Source organism: Strix aluco, chromosome 11 (genome assembly GCF_031877795.1).
Source record: "Strix aluco isolate bStrAlu1 chromosome 11, bStrAlu1.hap1, whole genome shotgun sequence".
NCBI lineage: Eukaryota > Metazoa > Chordata > Aves > Strigiformes > Strigidae > Strix > Strix aluco.
In genome coordinates, this window is record NC_133941.1 from 16270873 (window position 1) to 16288461 (window position 17589).

Sequence of the window (17589 nt, forward strand, 5' to 3'; positions counted from 1 at the left end):
TTTCAATGGGTTATGAATGTCACTACAAGTTCCAGTGTTTGCACCACTGTGCAGCACATACAGAGGCCAATGTCAAAAGGACCAATGCTAGACAGTAAGTCATTTCAGACCCCCAGTTTGATCTGATCCTTATTAAAGCTGTCAAAAATACTCATTCAGTGAGATGTGGCCTAGGCTGCAGATCTCATTGTGCTACTTAGACACTCAAGCCAAATCAGAATCTCCTGTAGAGATTTTCTTATAGAATTACAAGTGGGTGTTGAAGACTACAAAGCTGCTAAGTTTCAGCCACATAACATGAAGTGAAACTGTACATATGCTTAGAGTCACTGAGTCCAAGGTTATTGCAAATGCTATTGAGCACCTTGGTAGAGTAGGTCCAGGATTAAATTGGCAAAAAATGCAGGATTAGGTTCATAAATGACTACCACTGAAGTTGTCTAAATTCTGCTGAAGAATCAGAAGGTTCTTGGGGAAAATTTATTCTCCTGTAATTAGGTAGATGATTTGAGTATAGTGTATCTTAGTTAAGCAAGATGGCCATTTTGGCCTGGAAGTACGTACCATTAGTTGAGGCCAAAAGCAATTTGACATTGTTCAACAAATTTAATGTTTTTGCATTCAGCATATGTGTTCTTAAAATTATAAGTTTAAATAGCTCTCTTTCCAGTTTGTTTGAAAATTCTGATGAGCTTTAGAGAACCCATGCAGTGAATAAGATACAAGCCCAAAACATTGTATCTTGATCATCACACCATCTTCTAAACTTAATTGTGATGACCTCTACCACTGAGAAGACGGCATTCTCCCACGCCAAATAACAGATAAATGTAAAAGCTATGTTCAGTCTGTAGGAACTGAATTTAGTTCACTTGTTCACTTCCATCCAACAATGAATAACAACTTTTACTGACTACTGAAGCTTGCTTTCTTCATCAGTGTAGAATTGCAAATGCTCTGGAGTTAGACTGAGTGCTGAATGATTCTAATTCCCCCCAAAATCCAATTATTATGTAGAATTCTATTCCTAACCTCACTGGAAGGACGCCTGTTCCTCCACTGCTAAACCTTGATGGACTAAACCAGTATTTTTCAAAGTTATATTTACGGATTGGTTCTGCTGAAAATGAAGAAGGCACTCCCTTCAGGAATTGGTGTTATCTTCTCCTTCATAGTTAGTTCTGATATTCTACGGGGACGTGGGCCTGCTGGTACCTCTGGTTCCTCCTCCTCATCTTCTTCATCTTCACCTACTTTAAATTAAACACTTTTTTACTATAAAAGGTTTTGTTCATAACAATATAAAAGCATGGCTTGTATTAATATATTTATGGCTGATAGGAAATATATATTCGTAGCATGGTTTTAAGAATCCACGAATCAATATATGAACCTCCATATAGTTGACACAAGACTATATACATGTTTATGTGCATACATGGGTGTGTGCATAAGCACCCTGAGTGCACTAATAGGCTTTACTAGCCCTGACCAGCCCCATCTGGTGACTCCACTCACACCCCTGCACATGGGCTCTGGAGCCCCACTTAAGCTCAGCAGCCCCTGACCATCAGTCCACGCCTGAGCTGCGGTGTAGGAGTGCGGAGCTCTGTGCACTCGCTGAGCACTGAGCAGTCAAAAGGTAGGGCAGATTTCTGTCACAAGCATCCAGACAATCAGACAGAACCGATTTTTAGATACGTATGTTCACTGGACTGGAAGTAGCTAAGACAAGATTGACCCAACATCATCAGCCCTGGAATGTCCTTTTCTGCCAAACATTTCAGAAAAGTTTAGAATTTGCTCTCACATCCAGATAGTATTACCACAGCAGTCTTCAGGCTCACAATGTTAACTCTCATATACTGTTTATAATGTCTAGGAAGCTGCAGGAAAAGATAATACTTAGCAGCTTACAGGCCCATTTATCCATTGATAACAGAGCACAACCTCACCAACTTCAAAGGAATTGATTAAGTGTTCAGCAAGAGCAAGTTCAGGATATTTTAGCAAAGTTAAATGTGTTTGTCTTCTGGCTGGTATTCACATACCTGGTACATCACAGGGTGGATAGGGATCTTTATCCTCATCCTCTCCTTCTCCATATTCAGCAATTGTCACCTACAACAATGAAAGGAATGCACAAAAAGAAAAAAAAATTAAATACAGCTTGGAGTATAAAGTTCAGCAGAAAGCAAATCAAATAAGCTTCAGAGGTCAGGGAAGTGATCCCTATGCTTAGTCTGTTTTCTGAAACAGGGCAATGCTGAGAACAGAGGAGAGCTGACAGTTTAATACATATTTTTAAAAGATTATGTTTATGGCTGTGTAGATCACAATGAGAATATAACCAACAGGCTCTGGTAAAAATTATCAAGAATGTTTCAACATTCTACTAAGAGTTTATCATTCACTAATCTCTTCCATTAGATTTATCAGGCAAAATACCTACAGGGATCCTAAAATAATGCCAGTTTTTTCTAACATTAACTATTCCGTGCTCTAAGAGCTTCCCTTCTCAGGATATCCTGAAACCAAAAGGATTCTCTGGATTAAGAGACTCCATGAGGATGCAAAGCATCAGAACTAAGTTCCCTTTGCCTGGGAAAAAATGTAGGGATGATGACTTCATAAAAGAAATTATACAACATACAGTGGTCTTGAAAAGGTCTCCCTGGCAAAATTAGTAAAACCACTTAGAAAAGACAATTTTTAGAATAAACACCTTACTATCCTTGGGCTCCTTTTGGTCACCTTCTGACTTCTCACTTTTTTTATTTTCCAGACTCTCTTTTCTACAAAACAATAGAATAACAATTACAAAGCACACCATGCAAAGACAGAAGATTTTAACTGAACTATACCCATTCTATGAAAAGTTAAAACATACCTAAAAAGCATATATTAAAATACTTAAATATTTGCAGAGCTGCAGGTGTCAGAGTAATAAAATCTATTGCATGTGAATACAACAACCCATTTGAAAGATTATAATTTTCAATACAATTCCAGAAGTTAATCCCTAAAAAATTCAATGCATGATAATTACTCCTTTCTAGATGGATAAACTGTGCCCTTGGACTCAAACAAACAACTTGCACTGACTTCAGCTGGCCTGCACTGATTTCAAAGGAAGGTTTTCTTCTTGTCTATATAAGGCTTTGAGAACTGATTCCACAGGGAGTTGTGCACTGGCAGCAACAGATACATTCTTGTTCTAATTGCACAATAAATCCTACTGTTGCAATGTTTAGGTATCAGTTGGCTTATCGTTATGTCCTTAATTGACCCCATTTTTCCCCATTACTACCCAACTTTTATCTAAAATCATACTAAATGGGTCTTATTTTAATGTCTACGTAAAATCTTTCATTTTTTTCCTGGGTCCAATAAATTTTGAAGATGGTAAAGACATTTATATAAAGTAAAGAAAATCCTTATGAAAGAATTCAGTACCCTCCTCCTTCCCTCTCCTGCTTATTCAACATGCCCAAGCTATTTTACCTTGCATTCTTTTTCCTTTCCTTTTCTTCAGCTTCTTCTTTCTGAGCTGTATTTAGGCTTTCAGCATCTGCCAAGTTATCCACAGCAATGGCCAAGAAGACATTTAGCAAGATATCTATTTCAAATCACTTTAAGGACATTATGCCTTACTAGTTTGGTTTATTATCAGCATAAACACTGACAACGTGAGAGATATAAAACGCATGTTGCCAACCTACAGCATAAAGATTTGTGATGCCGGAGCAGAGTGCAAATAACATTTAACGGACTAGATTAAGACTGGATGTAAAATGAGCAGAGATCCATTAGGGTCACTGATTTTAAAATAGCAGAATACTAAATAAATTAAACTCAACTTTATGCTAGCCTGAGCAAGTTTCAGATGTGAAACACTGTCTATGAAAGCTGGAGACTGTTCAGGCATTTTGAAAAATTCATTTTTATAACACACTATCTTCTGCGTCTACAACAATCTATATCAAATTCTGTACTTCAGTCCACATCAGTTAAGTACAAATACTGATACAAGTACTGTATAGTACAGAAAATAGAATGGTTTTGCTCTTTTATCACCTCCTGACCTTTTAAGAACTTCTGAGAATGACACTAGTTTCTGTTGCTACATGGGGCCAAGGAAGCATTTCCAGTACACTGAAGGCAGGGAAGCAGAATGCTTCAGCAGATTTAATCCTAACTGACTCAATAGTTCTCCGTGCAGATTTCTCTCATCTGGTCCCTGCACTATACAGTAGATCAGGGGCTTCACTGTCAGCGTGTGTCAGAATTAACAGAGCTACATCAAGTGTCAAAAGGATGAATGGGAAATTACTGCCATAGAGATCAGACGACATCCATGCATTTTCAGAGGGAGAGATGTCAAATAGAGACAAGGAGGTAGAATAAGGTTGTTTTCCCACTGAAGGAAGAAAGAAAAAATCCTCTGATTTCTGCCATTGTGGTAGCTGTAGATGGACTCAGAGATCACTGGAGTTTCATTCATTAGGGAATGGGTGTACAAAGAAAAGTCTATCTGAAGGACTTAGCACACGCAGAAAGCGCTTGCATGTCCACTGCAATTTACTCCCTTCCTAGAGAAATTTTGCATATTTCCCTGGCACACAGCCCCATTTAGAGATGTTACCAGTGAGTGCAAAGGATACAGTTACCACAGATGAAGAGGATAATGAAATATATACAGACTATCATGCCTGACGATGATGGGCCACCATATGCCATTATGCCATCATACATAACAGCATTCCAGTCTTCACCTGTTAGAATCTAAGAAGCAGGTATATTATTAGTAACTCAACATCAAAAAGAGCAATAGAGAAATACATTTCCTCTCAGCACAATACACAATAAGGCTAACCTTCGGTATACATAAAGCAATATCATAATCTTTTCATGCATTGTTTTAAAATTTCCATTTAAACAAGCATCTCCTGAAAGCTTGGGTTTAACTCTACTAGCTTTTGTTTTATGCTATGCATTTACATCACTGAACTTCAAAGACAAAAATAATAAAAATAGAATCCTATCATTTTATTGATTTTGGCATGCAAAAGAGCCCTGATTTTCAGTAATGCCACACATGTAGTAATGCCCGCAAATGTTTATCACTCTTGAAAATCAAGTTAGTGTATGTTTTAAGGTTCTCTTTTTTGAAACAGTGGCCACAAATCTTTTCAATTGTGAAATGTCCTGCAAATTTGTCTACCCATTTTCAGTTTTAACAGGGATTGGCCATCTTATCATAATTTATCATAAATTATATCATATGCGTACCACACACATACGCTACCTGCTATAGCTTTAAAATGGTAGCTATTTTAAACTGAATGGAGCTCAATGCTGTGAGAGAATTACATGATATTCTTATTGGCTATTGTTTCACATAATTTCACCACAGTCTAAAAGAATTTTACAGAAATCTGTTATCTGTTGATCCTAGTTAAAAGGATAGTTTACAATGAGGCACCTCCTCTTTTTCTGTACTATAACAAAAATTCTGAGTATTACAATACAGGTTACAGGGACACTTTATATATTTCTGAGTAACTTCTTAAAAATTATCAGTTCTATCCTGAGAAAACATGTAATACTGACTCTCCTTCCAAGTAATTAACTGGTTGATCAAGAAAATTATATGCATGCCAATTTCTGAAATCCATTTTTGGAGAGCTAAACTTATCAAGCTGATTTTCATATTTGTTGTTGAGCACCCTACAGGTTGGTTGCTCCTGAGTGTATTCTGAAACTGAAGAAAGCCTTGTTCCTTTGAAAATGAGGCAGCCTAAAATCAGAATAAAATACAACTCAGCTGAATTTGGAAGAACAGCCTTAATTTTTTAAAGGGGCAATGTCGGGTCAAATGTGGACACTTCTCCTCTAAAGAAAATTTCTCATTAATATTCCCTTATGTTAAAATCACATGGAAAGACTTTTTACTTGCTCTGAAACTTCTACCAAAAAGACAGGAAGTTGACACAAAGTGGAGTCTTGCAGTGTCAGCTTTAAACACTGACCTACAAAGTCTGAAACCAAACATTGTGGTAATGTGCAAAGCTGAATATGACAATGGCTAGAAAGATGAAACCAATTAACCTAATTCCAGTATCCAAATTGGGAAAAATAAAAAAAAGGATCATACAATAGTGAAAAGTAAACTGTAAGCATGAAATTTTAATAAACCTGACAGTGTTTCTTTAAAGAAATTCATACTCATTTGTATATTATAGTAAGTGATATGATCCATATCCAAATATGCACTCCTACAATGCTTCTCATTTTTTCCTGCTTGGGAATAGCTGAACTTTTATATAGCTAATAAAGTTGAAGAAAATAATTTGATTAAAATAACATTCCATCTATTTTTCTAGTCATGTGTTTGATGGACAAAGGAGATTTAATTTTGTGAAGTAATATGACAGCTGTGTTGCATAGATAGATCAAATAAGACATGAAACAAATGGTACAAATGGTGCAGAGTTACCAGAATACTGAATTTAATGAGCAGAATGCTACTTAAAGTAAACTGAGTAAATAGTATTTGTGATTTTATTTTCAGGCAACATGATCACTTAAACAGTTTTGTTGATCATCAAAGGTAAAATGTTTCATACGGGATGAAAGAAAGTTACCTGGAATACAGTTAAAAGAGCTTGTGGAAAATTATCGAAGGTGCTCCGTTTTGTTTGAGTTTCATCAAAATTAAATTTGCCTCCAAACAGCTGCATTCCAAGCAACGAGAAGATTATGATGAAGAGGAAAAGCAGAAGCAACAGTGAAGCAATGGACTTCATTGAGTTTAACAAGGATGCTACCAAGTTGCTCAGGGATGCCCAGTGCCTATAAATTAAAATGCGTGTGTTAACACACACCACAAAAACCCCAAACAAAACAGTAAAAGAGCAGCGCATGATGAAGTATTACAAAAGAATTGCTGATCACCCTTCAGCTATTCCTAAAGTTAGCAGTATTAGTTAATCTTACCTTGTTACTTTAAAAATACGCAGGAGACGAACACAGCGAAACACTGAAATTCCAAGGGGTGACATAATTTCCAACTCCACCAAAATGGTTTCAACAATGCCACCACAAACAACGAAGCAATCAAAGCGGTTAAAAAGAGAAACAAAATAAGCCTGTAGGCCCAAGCTGTACATCTTTACTAACATTTCACAGGTGAATAAAGCCAGAAGAACTTTATTTGCGATATCTGGAACAAAATATTAAAAAAAAAAAAAAAAAAAGACATTCCTGAATTGTCTCATAGATTCCATTTTTATTTTAACATATTAGTACTATACTTTCTATACTAGTTTTCAGCATTTTCCTTAAGAAGGAAGCACTGGGTTTTACGTTGGACTGTATTTGATACCTAAGTGGCAAAAGTTACACAACGATGTAAATTTCCCTGCTGCCTATAAACTATTTTCATCTTTCCAATCCATTGTGCAGTTTATGGCTGCTCATCACACAGCTTGAGTCCACACTGTAACTTAAGCAACACAGCCCACAGCATGTTCTGCTATGCCAGTTACCATTTCCTTCCTTATCTTTCAAGCATGGCTTAACAATAAAAGTACAGGTATTTACAGTTTAGTATTGTCAGGTTTTTGCTGGTATGCCATTAAGCTGTGTTACAGTTACGGTAATCAAATACATTCAGTCATTTCTTGTATCTCCCTTTGGCTGGGATGAATATCCTTCAGGACAGCAAACAACGAAATAGCAAAGTAAAAAAGTAGCCACTGATAGAATGCAAGTACCCATAGTCAAAAACAGGACAGATAATTTTTGATTGTACCTTGGATCTGGGTCAGCCAGTCAGGTTGATTATAATGCTCCGATGAGATAGTTAATGTGTTCAGAAAGACCAAGACAATAACCAGCCAATAAAATGTGACAGATTTTACTGCAGCTCTACATTTTCTTCGATTAAATCGATTCCAGCGACGCCAGCGTCGACTGAAAGTTCAAATAAAAACAGATTTATTATTATACAGAAAACACATGAACTTAAGAAGGGTTTCTTCTGTGTAGAAAATAGCACAAGTATGTATGTGTGAGCAGGTGTATTTTCATATATATGTGCACAATACTTCAGATAGTTGTGTAAATTATTACCAGTTGCAGATTAAGGAGTGCTAATCTGTTATTCCTTTTTTAGATTTCATTATAGATTTTTAAATGTAAACTACAACTTTTGGAGACTCTAATTGACTGTGACATAATTAGACTAAGCTGCATTTAACATTTCATGAGTAATAAGATACATCTGTCTTCCCAGGGTCCATACAGTTAATAGTAGTAAAGAAAAGCCAGTGAAGCAACTTAGAATTCAAATTACATTTAGTCTGAAAATTAAGGCTTTGAGTTTGACCATAGGCACAATTCTGGCAGGATTAAACAAGGCAGGAATGATGAGGTCAACTTTTAGAAATCTACCCTATAATGTTAGAAATCTCAGTCAGTGACTCCTACGGATTTCTACTAACATGTCTTCAAATTGTGTCAGCAGGCAAATGTTTGTGAAATGAATAAGAGTGATAATCAAGGACAAGTAAACAGGCCCTATCTAGATATGACTTGGATTCGCAAGTGAGGGTATTAGCTTTGCTTTATACTCATAAGACTAGATTTAATTTCTCTGTTTCACTTCTGGGAACTTTAGTAAACCAATTAGTCTCCCTGAGTCACATTTCCATTTGTGAAACAGGAAGAAAATGTATTACTGAGTCATAGGAAGAAAAGGATTAGGAATCACTTAATATTACCTAAAAGGGAGGTATATAAAATTCACACACCCAGAACTACAGCCATGGACTCAGATAATAAATTTTAGGAACCAACAACTGCTTCATCCAAAATTCGAGGGACAGAGCAGGCACAGACTCTAGTGGATGCTTGACCTAACCTTAAAATAGCAAAGCACTGAGAAGAGTGTGCATGTATAAGCTTCTTCCTCTATAGTTTCACTATCATGTCAGTCTAGCATACGTCTGTTGTGATTGAAAGGGGTGGTCTTCTCTCCTTGTTCTGCCCTCTCCTTTTCCCTTTTGCCAAAACTAGACCTAATGAAGTGAGCCAAACCTGAAAATTGACTGGTGGAAACCGATTTATTTTTTTCAGGGTTGATTTTAGCTGATCAGTTGTCTGATCCAATTCATTGCAATGCCACATTACAGAAAAAGCAGGAAGATTGAGGGGCTGAGACAGGGGAAGGGCACTGCAGCCCTTTCTGGCAGTACCAAAACATGGAACTATGCCTTTTGAAAACTGTTACAAATAACTAGACGAATTTCTTAATACTTTTAATGTCTGAATTAGCAGGTATTGTATTTAGTATGTCTAAAATCAAAAATGCTTTAAATCTGCCTCAGAAAACAGAATGAATATGCAATAACACCACCATAAAAATAACTGAGCTTGGCACTGCCTTCAAGCATTAACTGAGTTTTCCTTATGCACCTTAAGTTTGTACTTGTGGTAATGGAAATTAATACTGGTTTCAGATATCAGTACAAAGACGTTTCAAGTCTTTTCAGTATTTTAAGCACAAAAAGGAAAAATATCCTGTCCTGACCTAAATCAACATGGTATTCAAGAACATTCTTATCTTGCCAGTCCCCTGCTAAGCAGTGTTATGTCCATGGCCATCGTCAGGATGGCTCACTCCCCTGGGTAAGTAAAACAGCTTTTTTTACACTTACAGAACATCCCATCATTGAAGTCAATGAGACAAGAATAATATTGTTTGGATATCTCTACTCATAGGAGCCAAAAGCAATCTCAACATGTATAACTCTCTGAAGTCAATGAGGCTGCTTTTTTTTTCCCAAAAGGTCTGTGGAATCAATGATAAAAGAATATAGCTAAGTGGTGCACATATGAAAATGCTGCCAAAGGGTGTGCAATGCCACTCACATGTAGAAGTGTATGAATAAGCATATGTAAAAAGCCTACAGAAATAAAGCAAAATTCAAGAGGAGGATAGGAGTAATTTTCCACCTTCATTAGAATGGTACAAGTAAAGAAATAAACAGTAAGTAGCAGACTGAAGTAGATGGCCTGCTGCACCTTGAAAACCTGTGGCTATATAAAACAGGAAAACAAATTACACTATTTTCACTCGATAGTCTTCTATTTTTTAGTAACCGCCCCTCCTAGTTTTAATCAAATAGCACAATTTTTTACTAGAAGAATGAAATGTACCCTTTTATTTTGAAGAGAAATTCCATTTTCATAAATTTGCAATGATACAACATTGCTTTCATGAAATTATCAAGCATTTTCCAAAAAACACAGCAGTTAAATAAATATTAAAATCACAGAGGACACTTATAATTGACATAGTTTATTACAACGAGCCAAATTATTCACTGCTTTTGTTCTCATTAAATAATTTATCATTTTTTCTTTATAACTACTTATGAGCAAATCATAATTCTTACAAATATGTTCCAAATTTCACTTTCATTCATTCAGGTATTCATATTTAGGTGGTCCTTTAGGCCCCGGTCTTAAATTTTAATCCATACATGGGAAATCCCGCCCTGCATTGAGGATGACTGAACTCAGGGTCAGTCAGTCATGCAGAATCAATGAAGTTTAACTTGTTTACTTGCTAGTCACGTGTGTTTGTATAGTGGTACTAGACCTATGCGAAGGTAGAAAGATTCATTTTCAAATTATTTTGTATCAGCAACCTTTCATTATAACATCGTAATTTTCTAAACTGGACTTTCTGTTTAGAATCACATTTAGAATCATCAATCCCTGTATCTGCAAAACTGACGTGCCTCATATTTTCACCAGTAAGCTCACAGAGGAGTAAATATTAATGCCCAAGATTAATTCTTCTGTAATTGTGGGTGCTAACATCTGTGCAGAGACCCTACACTTCACTACTCTTATTTATAAAATATGGGACAGAAGAATTGCACCAGAGCACTCACTCATTATGAAAAAATAGAAGCCTTTGAGATTAGTTTTCCATTCCTCATTTTTGTATTTACAGGATTCAGGGCACAGTACCAACTTTTTAGCACGACTTGAAGGTTAATGTGATCATATAATCATACTGACAGATGAAGCGAATTCTTAAAAAGAGGGGTCTTCACAGAGGACAATGTGCACAAATCTCTTCAACTAGCAGATCCCCATCTTCCTCTAATCATAGCTCTGTCACTTCCACGTGAGGAGAAAAAACAGTTGTTCTAGTATCAAAACATCTCAAATTCCACCTGGAAGATTACAAATATGCAGCACAGATCATATTTACCCATATATATCCTAGCATAATGTATGTGTGGTTAATATACACATTTACTTAATAAACTGGCAGATAATTGCTGTATCTTGCTAGGATGTGATTCTCTTGACCAAGTATCCATCTGACTGTATAGAAACATATTTCCAAGGATTAACTTCTATTTTCCCTTGTGGTACAGCAGGTAGACTAGCTTGCAATAAAAAGCATTTTCTATTTTGATCCAAAGGCAAAGACGTTTATGGTCAAACCAATACCCTTGTCCTGATTTACTTTGCCCTGAAACATTGTGTACTGCCATGGCAGAATAACATTCCCAAAGTCGGAGCAAGGATCAGGCCAGAAAAGTGAGAATTAGACCAAGATTTAGCATTTGGCTTAGAATGTGCTAGGACATCCCTGACACTTGAACACATAATCTAGGGCTTTGCTGCAGAACTGAGAGTTTCTGTATTTTAGGTAAACAGAACTTTTTACAAACTAGTGATTCCAATGAAAAACATCAAAATTACATTCTTCTGACATATCATAAAAATGGATTTGGCAAACATGCGATGTTAGGTATCCAGAAACAATGGGATGAGGACCGTGAGTCTGCAGATCCTTATAGAGATAGAAGAGCAGATACACTCTGTTCTTAGTGGCACTGCAAAGCCAGCAGCTCTTTAAAGTGTTTTTTCTCTCTGATAACAGATGCTCTCAGCTGGTTTTAGGGATCTGGGACCTCGTGCAAGCCACATCTGTTTGGAAGACAGTGGCACAACTACAATTTTGAGCTCTGTTGCCTCAAAACTACTCCTCACATGGATTCATTAAGTTAAAAGGGATAGATCTTTCTCCAGTGGCACAAGTAAAGACGTAAAATTTGAAGGGGGAATTCCCACTACCAAATTCAGCTTAAAAAGTTTAAGTATGATTGAAGACCTCAAGCAGCCTCAGACCTCTTCAGCGCTTCCAAATCAGAGACACCAGCATCCCGCTGCGATTGCCACAACTTCTGTGAACAGATGCAGCAATACACATATGAATGAACTTCTGTGGGACTTGTGTTTTTTAATGCCACAAGAACAGATTCTGATCAAAGAGCTCATGCAGGAGACATTCAGGACAGTGGCAGAATCTAGACAGCTGGAGATACTTTGGCGACTTTCTGGCTTGCAAGTAACTTTTCTTTCAAATTGATGTGTTGATTATGAACGTTGATTGTAGAGATGGATAGCACTGACTGCTTCTTACTCACTGCTTGGACTATTAAAAATATCAAGTTTGGGTAGAAATTTTCCTTTCTCAAAGATGACGTAGCAGCTTTCATGTAACAGCTTCTGGAGTTCTCTTTTTCCTTAAAATGGGCATAGTTCAGAACGTAGGCATTACTTTGCTTTCTCTGTAATGCTTCTATGAGTCCCCACTGTGCAAATAGACCAAACTTGGAGAATGTAGTATAATGGCATCTATTGCACTGCCTGGCATTTGAAGTTCCATGTGACCACTTCATATTCAAATATCTCCTTTAAAACCAGCATGAGTAGGCTTCATAGCAATAAATAGTATGCTCTAAGGTTGATTGGAGACAATCTCATGATTCAAAATAATCATGCTTGTTTGGGATTCTCAGCTAATGAAATAATAAACAAATTGTTCCCTTTGTTCTACTGTTACAGTAACTGGAAGCAATGGCAAGAGAAATTACAGACCATTAGCACACTGAATCACTTCACTTTATTGAGCTAAAAGCAGTCTCATCTCTCATAATTCTCATGAAGGGTTAAGCTCAAAGGTCCACATGGACATAACTGATCCGTTCAGTTGGTGTAACTAAGGCCAGTTTCTGTAGCAGAAGACATACAAGAAATGATACAGCTTTTATAACTAATGATGAAAGTTCTAAAAAGTTAGTTGTGTATTCACTACCATCCTAAATGGCCAGATCCCACAGTTTTCAGCAATGAGGCAGATTTATATGCTGTCACCAGTTTTCTGGCTGAAAGGGATGACAAAATAAAGCTTGATCATAGCGTCACACAAAAAAATTCTCAGTGTAGAAAAGCACCAGTTAACTGTTGCCTGGGAGCTCTTCTTCAAGAAAGAAAGAAGACTATTCAGAAGGAACACAAGTCCACTCCAACTGCTTGCAACTGGTCAGCGCTGGTAGGTCATTAGAGCTAGTAAGGCTAGTAGAATAAACCTGGGTATGCTATTCCTCTTCATTGCTGCAAGGAGAATACACTGCTGTTACCAATGAATTACTTGCTATACATCCAACACTGAAATCAGTTTTACTAGGGTTAAAAAATTGGAATGATTCCAGATGTTGCCAAAACTGCTGATGCCAGATGTTGCCAAATCTTCTTGATTGTCCCTTTTTTCACTGAAAAATTTCTGTGAAAAATATTTATTCTGTGGGTTGTCTGCAACTGTAGGAGTGTCTTTGCCCTTCGTGATTCACTAAGTCTACCACTTGATTACTTACTTACCTTAAATCACTTAGGTTTTGGGGTTTTTTTGTTCCTTCACGGAGTAACCTAATCTTTTTAAACAAAAAGATGTCTCTCTTCTGTGTTTGCATTTATCCTTTCTAATTACTAAATATATGTCTTATAAGACTGGAAAATAAAATCAAAATAAAGAAACCTATTGGTTTTGTACTGGCACATCCAGTGTCTACAATATCAGGACTATTCATTCTTAATTTTGCTTATAACACTTCCTTTGTGCAATCTTACTTGAATATAGAAGCTCATATTCCCAAATGCTCCTAATAAGTGAAGAGAGAGCAACAAATATCAGCAAAGCAAATCAGGGAGTTTGATTTCTAAAAGTGTTCATGGATACTTTACTTTTGTATTCACCAGTAACTGTCAGGAAGAATTTTCACAGAGTAAATTTAAAGTACAGTAAATAAAGAATAATTATATGAGATCATCATGTTGTGTATATAATCACAAGAAAGAAAAGTGATGAAGAGAGAGGAAAATACTGACCTGAACTTGGATTTTGAGATGGTTTGACTAGAAGAAAAGGAAAACACGTTTTTAAGAATGTGGAAAAAAATAATTAACACAAATTCATTCTCTTTAGAATTCTGCAAATCAGTACATTGGAATTACATATACATAAAAATAAGCGTTCAACAAAACGCATCATGAATGTTGAAATTCTGTTGTCTGTTATTTATTTTCTGAAATACCATTCTTAAAGCTTTACAAATTTTCTAAGAGAAAGAAAGGAAATCCTTAAAACTAAGTAAATAAACTGCTCCTGTAGAAGCTGCTTGGAAGTCATGAAAATCTGAGCAAAGAAAAAGTGAAAACCATGGGATATAGGAATACTCCCATATGTTTGGTTATTGCCTGAAAAGTATGTATTGTCCAGATCATGCACACTTTAACAGAAAATGTTTCTTTTTATGTGTCATAGGGAACTTCTTTTCTTATTATTTTGGACAATAATTATAGTTTATAAAAGCTTTCATGAAGACATGACTCCACTGGAAGTTTAGTTGAATTGTTTTATATCTTCTTAATCTGAGAATTTTAGGAGTGCTTTAATGCTGTAATAATTGGCCTAATATTAAACTACTGAAAGACAAAACCCCAAGTATCATACAAAGGGTAACTATTTGAAAGCAGTTTTGGCTAAATAAACAACGGGGAAAGAATGATTCTTTTAAATTTTGAGATGATGAAGGTGGCTACTTGAAAACAGTCCGTGTACTCACCATAAACTCCCACAGCATGCTGGGTTCTCTCCTTCTCCACTCACATTCTCTGTGTTCACTGACTCAGTTTCACTGGTGGGCATGCTTGCTGTTAGGAGACAGAAATTACTTTAGATTGATAGCCAAGCAAGGCATTACACAGAATGCGATCTCCTGTTCTATTGCAAGAATGCCTCCACCTCTCACAGGTCTAATGAGAGATTGGAAGATCTGAGGAATGGCAGATGAAGTTAGACACTTCATCAGTCCTCCTCTTGTAACAAAAAAAAAAAAAGCAGCACACAAAATTCCAGAGTGTATTGTAGCTTTTTTGTTTCTTTTCAGTGATTCAGTGTAACTGTTGAAAACCCACTACAGAATACACTGTAGAGGAGTTTTGTAACAAAGGGCATGCTACCCCTAGTAAAGAAATAAACCTGAGCTAGATTTTGTGACCTTTCATTTTAAGAAGTGTTCTGTTTACACTCTGGAGGTGCTTATCAGTTTAAGTGTTGTTAACATGCTCACTAATTCCAAGAAATGTCAAAGTTTATTACATTTGTTACACAAGATTATTACATCTGTTACACAGTCAACTACTGCACATATAGCTGATCATTACTGAACAGTTAGCAATTGTAGCTAACGGTTTTTTAAACAAAACTCATTTGCAGATTGGTCATCACCATTTATCTTCAAATCAACTGAAATATAGAGGGAGGACAACATATTTCAAAAAGTGTTAGGAAATGATGAACAGCCAAAGTTCTCAGTACTTCCTAGGGGAAAACACTACTTCCACACCTACAAAGCATGTATGAAAGGAAGGCATCAGGAACAAGAAAAGTGTAAAATTAATGTTGCTGGTTTATACAGTAGAAATACCATATAAAGTAGGAAAAAATAAAAGAGGTGGAAGATGCACTGAAATTACTGTAGAACAGCAAGAATAAAAGAAAAACAGAGTATCCTAAAGGTATTCTGGGGTGTACCCTCTGCTGTTTTGATGGTTTGCTTGTTTGGGTTTTTTGTTTGGTTTGTGTTGTTGGGGAGGGTTTAAGCCAATGTCTGTGGACTGAGAGTACTGAAGGCAGAAGGGCTACTTCATGCCTCTTTCCATTAGGAATGTCTCACTATTTTGGTAGTCTAGAGGAGGCTTAAAGTAGGCTTAATTACACACATCTTAATATAAGTGAGACTCGAGAATCAGGCCCTGAATTTTCTGATTTGTCTACAGATCAGGTACAAAATGAGAACTATTACTAACAGTTTTTCTGCACAGCCTCTATATTGCCTCAACACTGACATAGAGATTCATGGAAATGCTAAATGGTTTCCATGCTCACCAATTCCATCCAAGTTGAGAGACTGATGGGTCTACGCAGGCTAGATGCTCAGCTACTATTTGCAACAGCTGAGAATCTGTCCTCATAAATGTAAGTCACCATTACAGGAAATGTTAAACACAGAGTTGGCATAACAAATGAAGACCAAAAATGTCCATGCAGGTCTCTGAATAAACAAGGCACTTCAGGCAGTAAGCACAGCAAAACCTTCTATCACAAGGTTCTTCTGTTTTGATGATTCTTTTAAAATATTACTGTAATTGCTTTATATATGAAAAATCCCCGGCTAGCACCTGCAAGCGCCTCAATTCTAATATCATGCTTCTCCTTATAAATCAGCTTTAAAAAAATGAACATTGCTAATTTTGTGTGAACTTCACAGATTACAGTCACAGAGTTCAAAAGGAATTTCATTCAAAAGTAAAGTAAAAAATCTTTGATGATATCCAAATTAAAGTATTAAAATTTCAAAGGGTTTAAGAAAAAAAAATTACAAAACTATTTAAGACATAGTCTCAGATCTTCAGAACTAATAGTTTAAATTTTAAAATGCCAGAGTCTTTTGCAATAAATGCAAGGAATTTCCCTGTCTGGTAAAGAACTGTAACAGTTGTCTTGTGCTGGGTGACTTGCATGCTGCTAGGAAACACAACATTATAGCCACCTAGTGACATTTTAGCACTTGTGACAGGCAACTGCAAAACATGAGTGCAGAAGTCTTGTTTCATACACTGTTATTAAGAGCTTTCATGAAAAGAGAGCTAGGCCCACTTTTGCAAGTATTACATATGTGCAAAGTGTGTCTCACACTTGTGTTTCAAATTTATCAACACTTCCCTCATCTAAAAGTGGTACCTAGAATCCAGTTCCTCATAAGGTGTAACACTCAGTGTTACATAAATGGTATTTGTTTTAATACATGCCAAACAATTTTTAAAAGAGTCAGTATAAAGTAATAGAATTTTAATTCAAATCTACCCAGACTTGATGCATTAACCCACAATAAGAAATACAAGCCCTTTCTGAACGTGATTGCATGAAGAAAAACAAAGTACCAAAGGAAAAAAAAAAAAAATCTTTGTCCCCACTGAAGCCAATGTCAGTTCTGCTAATTATTAAATACAGCCAGAGTGTTAGTCTCTATTTCAGACAGGGCTACTGCTCTATCTCTATTAGTGACTTGCAGGTGCTGCGTTACAAAAACAGAAGAGGGAAAAAAGAACCATAGACAGTTCAGTTTACATTAGAAATTCAGCTATCAATAT

General features: G+C 36.3%; 1 protein-coding gene across 6 annotated transcripts in view; it reads right to left on the reverse strand.

Moving 5' to 3' along the window:
• CACNA1D (calcium voltage-gated channel subunit alpha1 D) overlaps nucleotides 1-17589 on the reverse strand; it is a 196666-nt gene that overhangs the window by 72436 nt on the left and 106641 nt on the right. For all 6 annotated transcript variants that reach the window (XM_074836259.1, XM_074836260.1, XM_074836261.1 and 3 more), the window contains 10 exons: nucleotides 15000-15087; nucleotides 14263-14289; nucleotides 7817-7977; nucleotides 7000-7225; nucleotides 6648-6855; nucleotides 4665-4785; nucleotides 3505-3619; nucleotides 2726-2795; nucleotides 2052-2121; nucleotides 1109-1253 (listed from right to left, as the gene is read on the reverse strand). In XM_074836259.1, coding sequence (XP_074692360.1) covers nucleotides 1109-1253; nucleotides 2052-2121; nucleotides 2726-2795; nucleotides 3505-3619; nucleotides 4665-4785; nucleotides 6648-6855; nucleotides 7000-7225; nucleotides 7817-7977; nucleotides 14263-14289; nucleotides 15000-15087 — 1231 coding nt within the window. The remainder of the gene's footprint in view (nucleotides 1-1108; nucleotides 1254-2051; nucleotides 2122-2725; nucleotides 2796-3504; nucleotides 3620-4664; nucleotides 4786-6647; nucleotides 6856-6999; nucleotides 7226-7816; nucleotides 7978-14262; nucleotides 14290-14999; nucleotides 15088-17589) is intronic.